General features: G+C 41.4%; 1 protein-coding gene across 3 annotated transcripts in view; it reads right to left on the minus strand.

Annotated features, from left to right (window-relative positions):
* Positions 1-1,883: 1,883 nt before the first annotated feature.
* The window catches only part of hmg20a (high mobility group 20A), a 14,254-nt gene continuing 2,701 nt past the window's right edge, over positions 1,884-13,436 (minus strand). Inside the window, exons 2-9 of one of the 3 annotated variants that reach the window (XM_037768049.1) lie at positions 13,101-13,190; positions 12,748-12,957; positions 10,613-10,745; positions 8,901-8,938; positions 6,931-7,003; positions 6,416-6,631; positions 2,682-2,814; positions 1,884-2,374 (exon numbers count right to left, since the gene is read on the minus strand). In XM_037768049.1, the coding sequence (XP_037623977.1) occupies positions 2,371-2,374; positions 2,682-2,814; positions 6,416-6,631; positions 6,931-7,003; positions 8,901-8,938; positions 10,613-10,745; positions 12,748-12,957; positions 13,101-13,166 (873 nt within the window). In that variant the 5' untranslated portion in view covers positions 13,167-13,190 and the 3' untranslated portion in view covers positions 1,884-2,370. Of the gene's footprint in view, positions 2,375-2,677; positions 2,815-6,415; positions 6,632-6,930; positions 7,007-8,900; positions 8,939-10,612; positions 10,746-12,747; positions 12,958-13,100; positions 13,191-13,436 lie in introns of those variants that run through there. The other 2 variants (XM_037768047.1, XM_037768048.1) reach the window with 2 other exon arrangements.

A 13,436-nucleotide genomic window follows, 5' to 3' on the forward strand; every position in this document is an offset into this window, starting at 1 on the left:
CCCAGAAGTTAAAAGGTAAACAACTCTAATAAAGTACTGAGTGTCTCCGCGGTCACAGAAGCTCGACTGGATGTAGTTTATGTCCCAAAGCACATTTGATTTCTTTAGATTTTGCATTTTTAAACCAAGCAGCAGCAGCATGGCTTTAGGGAAGACGATGTCGGCCGTCCAGACTGAATTATCTCAACAGCAATTGGATGAATTGCCATGAAAGTTTGTACCGACATCCACGGTCCCCGGAGGATGAATTATAATTACTTTGCCGATTCTCTGACTTTTCTGGATTATCACAAAAACTGGTACACACATTCATGTCCCCATCAGGATGAAGTATAATTACTTTGGTGACCCCTCAAAATTTCATCTAGCCCCATCATCGGTTTATGACAAAATACCTGCAAACCTAGTGACATTCCATCATTTTGCGTTTATTGTTAATTTGGTAATTGGCCTACATGTCAGCATTCACCTATTCACACACACATTCATACATACACTGATGATGGCAGAGGCTGTCATGCAAGGTGCTAACTTTGCCCATCAGGATCTAATCTAAACACTCATTCGCACACGCAGCCTTCGGTTAAGTGGGGTTAAGTGTCTTGCTCTTCGAGATGTGGACTGGAGGAACCGGGGATCGAACCACAGCCGCTACTGCAAATGTCAGCAGGCTAACACACCAAACTAACATGGTGAACATTTTTTTTTTTACCTTTGACAATAAAACTTATACTACTACCAAAACAAGCTGGCATTCGAACAGCTTCCAGGTTGTTAAATTTCAAACTTTCATAACACCCTGTAAATTACCAAAGTCCCCTCCAAACTGCATCACGTTGCTCTGAGGAGCTGGTCCTTTACAACACACATGTATTGTAAAACAGAAACATGGATTCGCCCAATGTCGACACATATAATCAGCATCATAGCAGTCAGCCATTGTGTATAATTAACTCGCCGTAGAACCCGACACACTCTCCCCTGTGGGAACAGAACATCTGTTAGGGACATTGTCGGACAGAACGCTGCGACACATGCAGCCATTGTGGACAGGAAGTGTCAGCTGGCAAAGAGGAAATAGGCATACGCGCATGGAAACAGGAAAGGCTCGTAATGTCAAGTCAAAAAGAAATACAGTATTACGTTAGCAGCTTGATACTCGGACAGCTCCTGATCAGACAAATAGGAACATTCATTTTAAATTTCCAAGCAAATCATAACGTAATTCTACTAAAAAGGATTTATGGCAGTCATCTACGGGGCCGTTTAGTTCCTCATTCAAGGCTATGAGTGGGAAAATCCTCAAACATGATACAGTAGGTTATTGTTTCCCAAAGCTGCGAGCAGCTCAGTGGCTGTGAGTGAGCCGCAGAGTGCAAAGTCATTTGTGTCTCTTTCTCCAGATTGCGGTAAATTACAGCAGAGCTGCTCAAAACCAATCCAAATCTTTTTGACTCCAAATCTGCTGTAAGTAATAAGCTTTGGCGCTGACCAAGCACAATTCCATACAGTGACGCATTACAGCAGATTAGCGTCGTAGTTCTTTTTGATACAGTAGACTTCAAAACTAGGCTGTTGAAAGGCAAGAATTCTTCCTAGTGTGACAAATCACAAATTGGAAATGCAGCATTTAGTTTGGCAAATACTTAAAACTAGCCGCTTTGATATTTATATTGCAAATTTTAGACACGCCATCAAAAAGAGATCTTTTTCAACACTTGACACTTTTATATAAACTTATGAGAAACTTTGAGGGAGACTTTCTGAAGAAGATGAAACAAGAAATCTAGTCCAAGTGGTACCAAGTGTATCTAACTTTGATTTTCATTCCAGTGCAAACATATTCCCAGCACGTCATGAACTTATCCAAACAAACCCACCGCTCAAATGTAAATACGTTTATTGAAAACACAAACACTTTTTTTTCACACAGGAAACAAAATAAATGGCACATGTTTTTCTTCAACAGAGTAAGAAAAAGGAAAAAAGCTGCTCAACAGTATTTCTTGGATGTGTGGTAAATACAAACCCACTGACACATTTTTTCTTTGATCAGAACATGTTTGATAATGCTTTAGATATGGAGGCATTTTGCTATAAAAGGACAGAGAAGACAACAGAAGCAACGAGTGACACAAAACCGTTTCATGTCCTAACATTTGATTATTGTATAAAACAAACTACAGCTATGTTAAAGTGTGAACAGAGAATGTAAAACAATAATAAATAAATAAGAGACGCTACATCTCCTTAGCAGAGTAATAAAAGATGTTTTCAGAAACAATTGGGATGACAGACCGACAGGAAGCAGCCTCTCTACTGAACGTCGCTGTGAATCTCAATCCATCAAATCAGAGCGACTTGGTCCAATTATCTGGGGCAAAAGCATGACAGCAGAAGACACGCTCATTATTCATTCACAGCTGAAACAGAACTAAATCTAACACTGCTGAAAGAATTAAAAAAAGAATCTAAAACAGCTAATAAATGGACCTTGAGGTGAAGCGGTCCGTCTATTAGACTAATTGATTTATGTTGGTCAGACTGAGAAAAGGAATTTTATCGGCAAGACAATTAATCAAAAATAAATAAGTCATTAGATTAATCATTAAAGTCATCAGTTGCAACTCTAAATTCTACTGAAGTCATCAAAACAAACAGCCAAAGGAATCAACTCTTACCTGTCCAAGCGGTTGACCACGTCTCTCACAGTGTTGATGAGACTCTCGTGTTCTTGGGGGCTGCTGACGATGATGCTGTGGAGCTTCTTCATGTAGGAGTCGATGCTGTCGAGAGTGGGCGTCTCTCCACTGGCTGCGGGACAACAAGTATGTGATGTCAGTACCTAAAAAATGGCTTAACTTCGGTGGACCTTATTTTCCCATGGGCTCTGATGATGGAAAGAGTCTCGCTTGAGGAGAAGTCTGAAATCTGGCGAGGTGACGTGTTGCTGGAAAACAGCTGGAATACAACTGGAAACGTGGAATACATCCATGGTGGAAACCTGAGTAACAGCCGGGCAGAGTTTGTTGTGTTGGGAGTACAGAAAGCGTAGCTTAGTGTTACTTAAAAGATTTTCAATGTCATGGCTGAATATTTAGATGATTTCCACAATGTGGACGAGGTCTTTGAATTCGATGGCCGCCCGTATCTGAGCCAGAGTATATACGGATATTCAGATTTCACAACGAGACTTCTCCTTGAGCGGGACTTGGACACAATAACAAACCAAGATCAAGTCAAAAGTAAGAAAAACGTTTTATTTCTTTGTAGGGTCCTCTCCATAATGTTGTCAGATACTTATAATAACAGTCTGAGTCGGTCAGTGGCAAAAACAAGCACTTTTAGTGGACGTAACATTACATTGACGCTGCTCACACAAAATTGTTGTCCCTATCAGTCACTTAGACACAAAAACATGGTTACTCTTTAAGTACTTGTGGTTGTTTTTAAGGTGAAAGCTGTTCAGGACAACACAAACTTTTAAATTGTTCAATTATATTTGCTACGTAATGTGTCTCAAATGGGGGCAGAAACAACATTAGGTTGCAACGGATATCTTGCCTTAATTTGTACACATCGTGAGGTGTAATGTATTTCTAATTACAGCCCACATATTCTATGAAAACGTATAATCAGCCTTTGTGTTTACAGCTATGGACGTCACTACTGATTCCTTTGCTGCAAGCAACATCACAGGATGTCCCATGACTGGGTCAAAGAGTCTGGCTGACAGCAGGAAAGAGCAATCAGCTGTCACAGTTCAAATGTGCGTCAAAACAATGTTACCGAATCCATCGAGACTACGAGAGGTGCAAAACAGGATTAAATAGTCTCCGAGTTCTGCTTCGGAAACGAAAGTGTGACACGCGAACGGACGGAAGGACGGACGGACACGCGGAACGCTATATACCCCCAACTACATTGTCGTGGGGTGTATAAAAATGTAATCCAGAAATATGAACATATCTAATCTTGAGTAGGTGCAAGGTCTGGCGTCTCAAGTTGACAATTAAAGTAAGCTGATTAATGGAAATGGCGCAATTACCGAAAGAACCAATCAAATCAGAGGTAAACATGCTCATACTCAGAAGAAGCTTTGATGTTAGCGGTTATTAATTTATTGACATTTTCGCCTAAACCGCACGTGCCACAGAGCTTCCCTGAGGGCCACGTCTGAGTGGATATTGCAATCATCTTTCGTCGTCAAGCTCTTATGAAATACTTCCAGTGGTGTCAATTTGTGCTGTTTGCAGAGTCTGTGTGTCTCTGCTGTGTGAGCAAGAAACTCAAATAGGTGTGGAGGAAAATTGCAAGAGAAGACCTGTGGGTGTTGAGCTCAGCACGGGTTCTGTATGTGTGCATAAAACAAGTGTGAACAAAGTAGGACCGCATTCCTTAAATGTAAATAATGAACAGGTTAAAGTGAAGAAGGGCCCACGGCCCGACTGACACGGCCAGTCAATAAAAGAACAGCGAGAGGTCCCACTGTGTACAATCTGTCTAAACATGCATCTCTCCGGGAGACACGTTGGGAGTTCAAAGCGCAGTAAACACAGTGAGTGTACCAACACGCCTACGTTATTATTCATATCTCTTCAGCTTAAACTCTGACTCTGGAACTAACAGTTTACTAGAGTATTTGTGTTTGCGACTGGTATGGGATATCAAGTTAATACTGGTTATAATGTGCATGGATCAATATCAGCGAGCCCGAGGGCCATATTCGACTCTTTCACATATAAAGGCAAAGCAATTTCAGTTTATTTTCCCACACACAGCAGAATGTTGATGAATAAAAGGCGTATATTGTCCAAGATTCACAAAACTAATGATCCACACTGTCGTAATAGATGAGACAACAACTCTATATCAGCAGATATCTGACAAATTTAGGATGCTGCAGAAATGCTCGACTTAATAAGTCATCTAGTGTAGTGTTGAGTCATTCATCTTCTTTTTAATGAAACAAAAGAAGATAATTCTATCTAGAGAATTTCTCTTTTGCACTATATTATGTATATAAAACGTCTATGCAGACAGCATAGCATATATTTTCAAAAATACACTCCTCTTCAATATGTGTCTGGCCTGATACGATTCAAGGTGGCACACAGACTTCATCTGTCTACAATCTAAAAGATGTATCCATCGGCTGATTCTGATTCTTGTAATAGATGTAAATATTCATCTGCAACACCAGCTCATACGTTCTGGTTGCATCGCTTATGTCACTCTTTTAGCCAGAAGACTCATCTTCCTCATTTGGAAGCAGCCCCCCCCTCCCTCCTTTAAAGGAACTCTATGTAAGAATCAGATATTGCTTGTTAACAGCGACACCTGTGGCCGTTAAGTCAACGAAAATCAGCGTCCTGTTGCTCGCGCTTGTGCTCGCTCTACATAGACATGAACGAGCATCGGTCTAAACAATTAGGCGACAAACGTCAGCTAAAAGCACAATATCACTCTATATTTCACCTGCTTGGCAGTAATGTTAGCTGACCAGACGAAAGTCTCTTCATGAAGCAATGCTGATACTGTGAGAACGAGCGCGATGTGTGAGTGAAGAAAAGCAGTCAGACAGAGGAGCAGAGTACAGCAGAGACTCCGGCCCTGGAGACCAAAGCTACGGTCTCCTCTGTGTCTTCTGGCTGCGGGGGGTCGGGGGGCTGGAGCAGAAAGAGTTGACACTGTTTTGCAAGACGGGCTTCACCAGATGTAACTTTGCGGTTTTGGTGCTTTGTGTTGGAACAGCGTAGCCACACGCGAACACGCATGAGAAACCGACCCGATTTATACGTCTCAGAAGTTACAAACAGTACCTTTAAACATTGGATCAGAGATACACTACAATTTTTGACGAGAGAAAAGATAAGATTTGCTCTACGAGGACCTATGGATCATTTTAGCAACGTATGGAAAACTTGTATTACATATGTGCTTGAGCAGCTGTGATATTGTACTATGGTTTGTTTTCATCATTTGCTATAGAATTTGTTTACACTAAACCGCCACGCACTCATACAAACACACACCATGTCTGTTTATTTTTATTCTTATTTTGTATTCTTCTTCTTCTTCTTATTTTTATTATTATCATTATTATTATTATTCTAACATGGAGATTATCTTATTATACTTGATTTTGTTTGTCTGTTTATTTCCTTAACAAAAAAAGATGAAAAATGTGTTCCTGTAGCTAGGTATAGAAAATGTTTTTGTATAAAATGTGAAAACTAATAAGTTAATAAGTGGGAAAAAAAAATATTTCTCTTAGTTAAAATGGATGCAAGTGGAATAATGATTACTCATATCTCAACCAGTGAAAACTGCTGGAAAAATTCTAAGACTAAGACTTTACTGTTGCATGTTTGGAACCGTGATTACGGCTGAATACAGTGCTATTGGTTCTCACCTGGCAGAGGTACGGAGGAGAAGCTGGAGGTGAGCGCCTGGCGCAGGGTCTCCAGGTGTTGGTGCAGGAGCCCGTTGCGTCCCCTCTCTTGCATCACGTCGCCCTCCAGCCTCTCCACCGCCCCGCGCATGCTCTCCACGTGCTTCTGCAGCGCTGCGTTGCGCTCCTCGTACTCCATGTTGGTCTTGCGCAGCTGCCGCATCTCGGCTTCACGTGCTGTTGGGGGAATACGCAGAGAAAGGGAAACGATGGTAGATAAGAGGAGAGACGAGACAGCAGTTGGTGCTATCATTCATTTTTTATTTTCTCAGAGCGTGTGTGTGTGTTCTTTTAAAAGTTTTGGGCATCCCAGAGATCGGTGGAACTATTCTGGGACGACGCAGCACTATAAGTTCTCTTGAGGTAGCGGAGATTGCTCTGTTTAGAAACACTTAGACAAATGGATGTTTTTAAAAAAAGTCACAACACACAAAGTATTTCTCGACAAGACAGCTGGCTGTGTTCAAGCTCTTTACCTTTGCTGTGGTTGAGGAACTCCTCTGTGAAGATTGGTATGTCAAACACAGTTCTGTCCTTCCCTTCTCCATCCTTCTGTTGATAGCCAGAGACAGTAAGAGAGGACGAGATAAGCTGAACAGTGGAGACATTTGGCAGCGAGAGCTGGTCATTTATCTAGCTGGGCTGCAGGTGGGTGGGTAATTGATTTCATACCTGGCCACAGGGGAAATACAGTGATGCAGTTTAAGAAATGAGGAAGGGGAAGTAATTTCATCAACGGCGCTGCTAAGATATCAAAGGCCCTGAAATGGTTTTGCAATAAAACAATGTGTTTTACAACAGCAGCACAGGTTTCACTTGCTTCCTCCTTCCTCTGAATGAATGCATCATCCTTCCTCATTTCTTAACACAATGAAATTCATGCTGAAAATCTGGAGGGGAAACCACTGGGATTCCCACAGGAACGCTGTTTCCGATAAAGTCACCTTGACCATAACCCTTCAGGAGTATGCTACAAGACTCACAACGGAGAGCTCTTAATTACATGCAGAAATTAATAAAAATGAATTACACACTCAGTAGAAGTCAAGTGTTTGGATTGCGAATACAAACACAGCACCAAAGCGGATTAAACCGGCTTTAGCGATGCAACAATAAGCACTTAATGGGTAGAGCAAGAGGAGGGCAAACACAACAGATTTAGGTTCCTTGGTGAGAAAAATAGCAAAAAAAAAAATAAAATAACCGTGAACCAATCTTACAATGAAGCAATGATCGGACTTTTTCAGTCCCGATACCGATACCTGGGCTTTGGGTATCGGCCGATACCGAGTACCGGTCCTATGCCAGTGTTTAGTTAATAAGCTGTATGCCTTACTGTGTGGAAGTGACTGGGATCATTCTTTTATGTGTAAGACAACACCAGGCTTGACTTAAACATTGCTTTCCTAACTTTGTAAAACAAAATGTAACAAATAAATACATAGTAAATGACAATTCTCTAAACTTACATCTATTATAATAATAAATCGTACACCAGTAACTTGGTAATAAATCTTCAAAATTAGCAGGAATTACAACTCAAGAGCAAACCTATTTAATGCAGTTTGGACAAAACTTAAACAGCAATTAAAATTCCAGCATATAATGTATAAAGTATATAAACATAGAATTTAATTGAATCGCCCCATTGTCACCGATACCCGATCCAGCTATCTGGGTCAGTATCAGCCCGATATCCGACCCGGTATCAGTGCGTCCCTACAGCGAGTGAAACTAGTGACATTTTTGCAAAGATTCACTTATTGAGTTTTGGAGAAATTTTTGTTTTTAAGTTAAATCCCACCTTTGCAATTCATGTTGATTTAGCATTTTCACAGATATTTTGAGGATACTCAATTGAACTAATTATGTGTTCAGTATGTGTTGCTATATTTCTGCTCCAACCATATGAATCTGTGTGAGAGATTTTGTGCTTTCTTTGCCTGGACAGTAATTGTGGAGCAAATACAATGTTTATTATTATGTATTAGATAGTTAGAAGAGGATGTCATCACTTAGTTAAATATGATATTTACTTCTTAAAAGGTGCAGTGTGTAGGATCTGGTGGGATCTAGAGGTGAGGTTGCAGATTTCAACCAACTGAAACTTCTCCTCTTTGCCAAGCGTGTAGGAGAACTATAGTGACCGACGTGAAAATGCGAATGTCCCTATCTAGAAGAGTGTTTTAGTTTGTCCGCTTCGGGCTACTGCAGAAACATGGCGACCAGCTCAGTGAAGAGATATGAAGAGTATGTAGATTATAAACAGCTCATTTTTAAGGTAACAAAAACACTGCAATTCTTATTTTCAGGTGATTACACACTAAAGAAAACATACTTATTAATATTATATTCCATTTCTGCCAATAAATCCCCCTAAATGCTGCATACTGTTCCTTTAAGGAACGTGATTGTGAGTGTGAGAGGGCAGGAAAGAGTTACTGACCTCGTGAAGAGCCTCGTTGGCTACCTGGTGCCCAACATCTGGAAAGGAAGGAAAGAATAAAGAGCACAGCAGATGATTCATGTTTCCTCCGGCGCGGCGTGCCTTAACTACATCGTAAACTGATAGAATGAATGAAAGTGATCCAAAAACTAAAATCCAATCTCTGCACTCCATATTGTGAATCAACTGAAATGAGGCAGAGCATCTACTTCAGTAGAGCATTTTGTTGCCATGGCAGAGCTGTTTATGTCATCAACATTTTTGATATCCAAACTGAGATTTATCCAGTTACAGAGCAGGAAGACATAATGTGGACCATGTGTTGTGTGAGCAACAGGAATGGCTTCTTGGCCTCGAGCTGAACTATAACTCATAACCTGAACTACTGCGAACTCAAAAAGTATCCCTTTTCCTTGCCACATTTCCATTGACTGAGCAAAGACAATAATGAGTTTTGAGTTCCAACGCCAAATAATGGAATATATTCAAATGATGTAATAAAACACTGCAAAGAAATTTAGGGTGGGAAATTATTTCCTAGCCTTGTCAGACTTATTTCTTTTTTTATATACACCGGCATCCAGTTTCAAGTTTAAGCAGCAATGCATTTCAAGGAGTTTCCCAACAAGACCAACGTTTTCTACGTTAAAGCAACTTCACAAGATCATTTAGTGGTTTGGTGCCTTGCTCAAAGGCATCTTTATGGTCAAAACCAGAATCTGCAAACCAGTCCAGAGATTTAAAATTCCAATTCCTATTAGGGTTGGGTACCAAAGTCAGTACCTTTAAGGGTACGGACCGAATTACATCTGTACTACTGAGTACCGATTCACGTAAAATCAATCGGTGCCAAATTTCGGTACCTGAGAGCACATCTGGGAGAGATGCATTCGTGATTAATCGCATGATTGTCCATGATTAATCGCAAATTTTTTTAATCTGTTAAAAATGTACCTTAAAAGGGTGGATAATTACATCTCGACTCGTCGGTACCCATAGAACCCATTTACATTCACATATCTGGAGGTCAGAGGTCAAGGGACCCCTTTGAAAATGGCCATGTCAGTTTTTCCTCGCCAAAATGTAGCCTAAATTTGGAGCGTTATTTAACCTCCTTAGCGACAAACTGGTATGACATATGACAGGTTTTCTAGTTTCCTATGATGCCAGTATATTCACTCTAGCTTTAAAACTGAGCCCGCTACAACCTCCGAACTATTGATTGTGTTAAAGAAATTAAAACAAATTTGCGCTAACGCGTTATCACGTTAACTTTGACAGCCCTAGAAATTATTTATTTTTTATTACAGAGAGAGTAAAGTACTGAAAAAAAGTACCGTTGGGTACTGTTACTGAATTCCAGGTACCAGAACCAGTATCGGTTTAAATGTGAACAGTACCCAACACTAACTCCTATATTCATCCATTTCTGAACATTAATCTTAAAAGGAAAACAGACACACAACCCCATAATGCAACTGACTGCTTACTGCATTGTATTCACGTTAGTCAATCTGTCTGGGCAGGAATTGTCTACCAAACATAATACATGATTTATCCAAATGTCACCAGACATATTAAGTATTTGACTTGCCAACTGCTGTTCAAACTGCCGTGCCTCAGAATGAAGGTGGGCTAACTGCCACGATGACGAGCTACTTTCAGTGGTTGAGGCCAACTTGTCACCCTGCTGCTCTCTAACCAGATCTCACCTCCCCTGTGCCGCTTGCCCTTCTGCTTCTCTTGGACCTTCCTGGTGAAATGTTTGTAGGCTTCTGTCTTCTGGTACTTCTCCAGCTCCCGCATGTAGCGCTCCTTATCTCGCTCCGCCTCATCCAAGTATCGCTGCAGAAAGAAGAAGGAAAGAAAGGTGAGAAGACTCAAAAAAAAAAGGAAAATGAGATTTGGTGAATGAGGAGGGAGGAGGATTGTGGGTGAGATGGCACGATGAGTCGAAGTAATTATTTCTAATCAGGATTAGTTCCTTTAAAAAGACAAAAATCAGTAATTTCCAATATTAATAACCTACATTCAATCAAGGCTTGTAACGAAAAAAGTATCTTGTAATATTAGTTTGGGAATTAGAGGAAATATTAATAAACCATCTTCACGCAAAGACCTTGTCCCAGGATACTGGCATATCTGACTAGGCTTTGAACTCGTGGTTCAACAACGTGATACAAATCAGCAGCAAAGCTCTCCGGGCTCTATCCCACCTTTGGATTTAAAAACAAAACATGTCCAGATTTCTCAAATCTTCTCTGGAAAGAAAGGCAAGAAGAACTGCAAGTTCCAACTCTGACTAATAGCAGCTACGCATGAGGGCTTTTGCTTGCTGATAGACAAAGCTGAGGAATTGTGTTAAATGAAACATGAAGCATTGATGCTGGCATTGTGTTAAATACACAGTTCAAAAAATGTTAATTACAGAACTAAACTGATTTATCATCTTGTTGATCCATGTGCTGCCATATTCTGAAAAGGCCATCCAAGTTTTCCCTGGTTGAAGCACAGCGGTATCGCTCATATCTTTACAGCGGAATAACAAATTGTTATGGAAAATCTGCCCGAACATGTCTGTAATCATGGTCCTATCACTACAAGAAAGCAACTTTCTCCTTTGTAATCTCTTTCTGGTATTCTTGCATCACAGTTGAGGGCGTATCTAGGACACAAGATGCCATCGACTATGGCGAGACAATCTGTGAAAGCATGTCAATCTACCAAACACGCTCATGTGTAAGTCAGTGTTTTGTCAGCTCCAAAGCACCGACACCATCACGGACCCAACTCAAGGCCTTTTGTTCCGACACTCTTTTTGTGCACAGGGAAGAATTAGATGAAAGTCTCTGCTGGTTTGAGAGTGTTAAATGTGTCTGGCTGGGGATAGTCGAAGTGTTGGCATGTTGCAGATGAATATTTCAGTCCTGTCCTTTGGGGCACCGTTGGTGCAATTACTTAAAGCCAAAAGTAATGGCAATTAAAAATCCACCACCTTGTTAATCAAAAAAATGAATAGATTTAGCTGCTGGCTGCTCCGGCCTGTTTATTTTCTTATACTGCTTTCTCAAAACCTGGATCGCCCTAGTTGTTCCCTATTGTCGCACCAATTAGGGGTGTCCTGATGAAGTTTTATTTGCCCCCAATCCCGATCCAATACTTCTATTTTCCTCTAAAATACAGCTGCACATTGCACACTTAATGCTGCATTCACATGTAATCAGACAGACGGTAGACGGCAAACCGGATATCATGTCAGTGGACGAGAGCAGGACGGTCAAATTTGAACGGCGTTCAAATATTCTACATTTTTGCTGTCCTCCGTGACGGAATTTACAACCGGATGTTACGTAGCTCCTTCACACAAGGAGGAAGTTGTTTAAGTTTCCATTAGAATATTAAGAGAAAGAGCTGAAATGAAACACGTGAGTTTTGCAGTCGTTTATGGTGTTTCGCCACGAGTCGGAGCTCAGCCCCTGCCCACACACACGGAGCTCACGGAGTTGACGCGGCCTGCACTCGTTGCATTGCTGTGCATGAAATCTTCACAAGTAAAAACACCTGTGTTATAGCTGACGTAAAACAAAGGGTCGGATCAGGCTCAATATAGCTCAATATATAGCCAATACTGATCAGTTAAAAATCCCTTGATCGACCCTGATACCGATCTTTCAGATTGGATCGGTACATCCCTTGCACTAATCTGTATGAATACTTGTGCTTTTTGTAGGTCATCTTAAACGGAGTGACATACAAACTGGAAAGGAAAGAAAGACAGAACGTTCACAGATGACTCCTCACAGTTGTTTGCTCAATGTGTAATCCTGTCTGGACCTTCTTCACTGACCTGCTTGTCCTCGGGGGGCAGCTTGCTCCACTCGTTGCCCAGCATCCTCGTAATCTCTGGAAAGGGCACGTCTGGCCTCTCTGCCCGGAGCTGCTCCCGTCTGTCGTTCATGAAGCGAACGTAGCCCGTTAGCGGGGCCTTGGGCGCGTTGCTGTCCTTCATTGGCTTCTTCCTCTTCCTCCCCTTGGTCCAGCTGCCACGTCGGGGCTTCTGCAAAGATAACAAAAACAGATATGTTTTGATGGTTCAGGTAGCAATCCCCCCGTGATATACACTGGCAGGACATTCTGGGGCGGTTGAATTGGAAAAACTGAAAAGATATGTCATTTGATATCTGTGTGTTCAGCTCCTACCTCATCTCCATTTCTCTGGCTGTTGTTTTCGGTATTGGCTCCAGGAGAGCCTGTCTGCTCATCCATGACCTCTAGGACTACAGGGGAGATCTGTAGGAAAACAGAGAGGGAGTTGTTAGAATAGGAAATGTCTCAAACCAGTACAGTAAAAAGCTACAAACCTAACTGGTAAGTGATCTGGACAGGTCAGTGGTTAGTTAAGGTAAGGCTTGTACTATCTGGGGGAGCCAGATGAAGAGAATGGGGATACACATTCCTGCCCGATGAAGGTTAGGGTTAAGCATTTAGAGACAGTGTTGGACTGAGGCGTGGAGCATTGTCACCAGGGATGCTGCC

The sequence above is a fragment of the Sebastes umbrosus genome, chromosome 4 (assembly GCF_015220745.1).
Source record: "Sebastes umbrosus isolate fSebUmb1 chromosome 4, fSebUmb1.pri, whole genome shotgun sequence".
In the NCBI taxonomy this organism is placed as follows: domain Eukaryota; kingdom Metazoa; phylum Chordata; class Actinopteri; order Perciformes; family Sebastidae; genus Sebastes; species Sebastes umbrosus.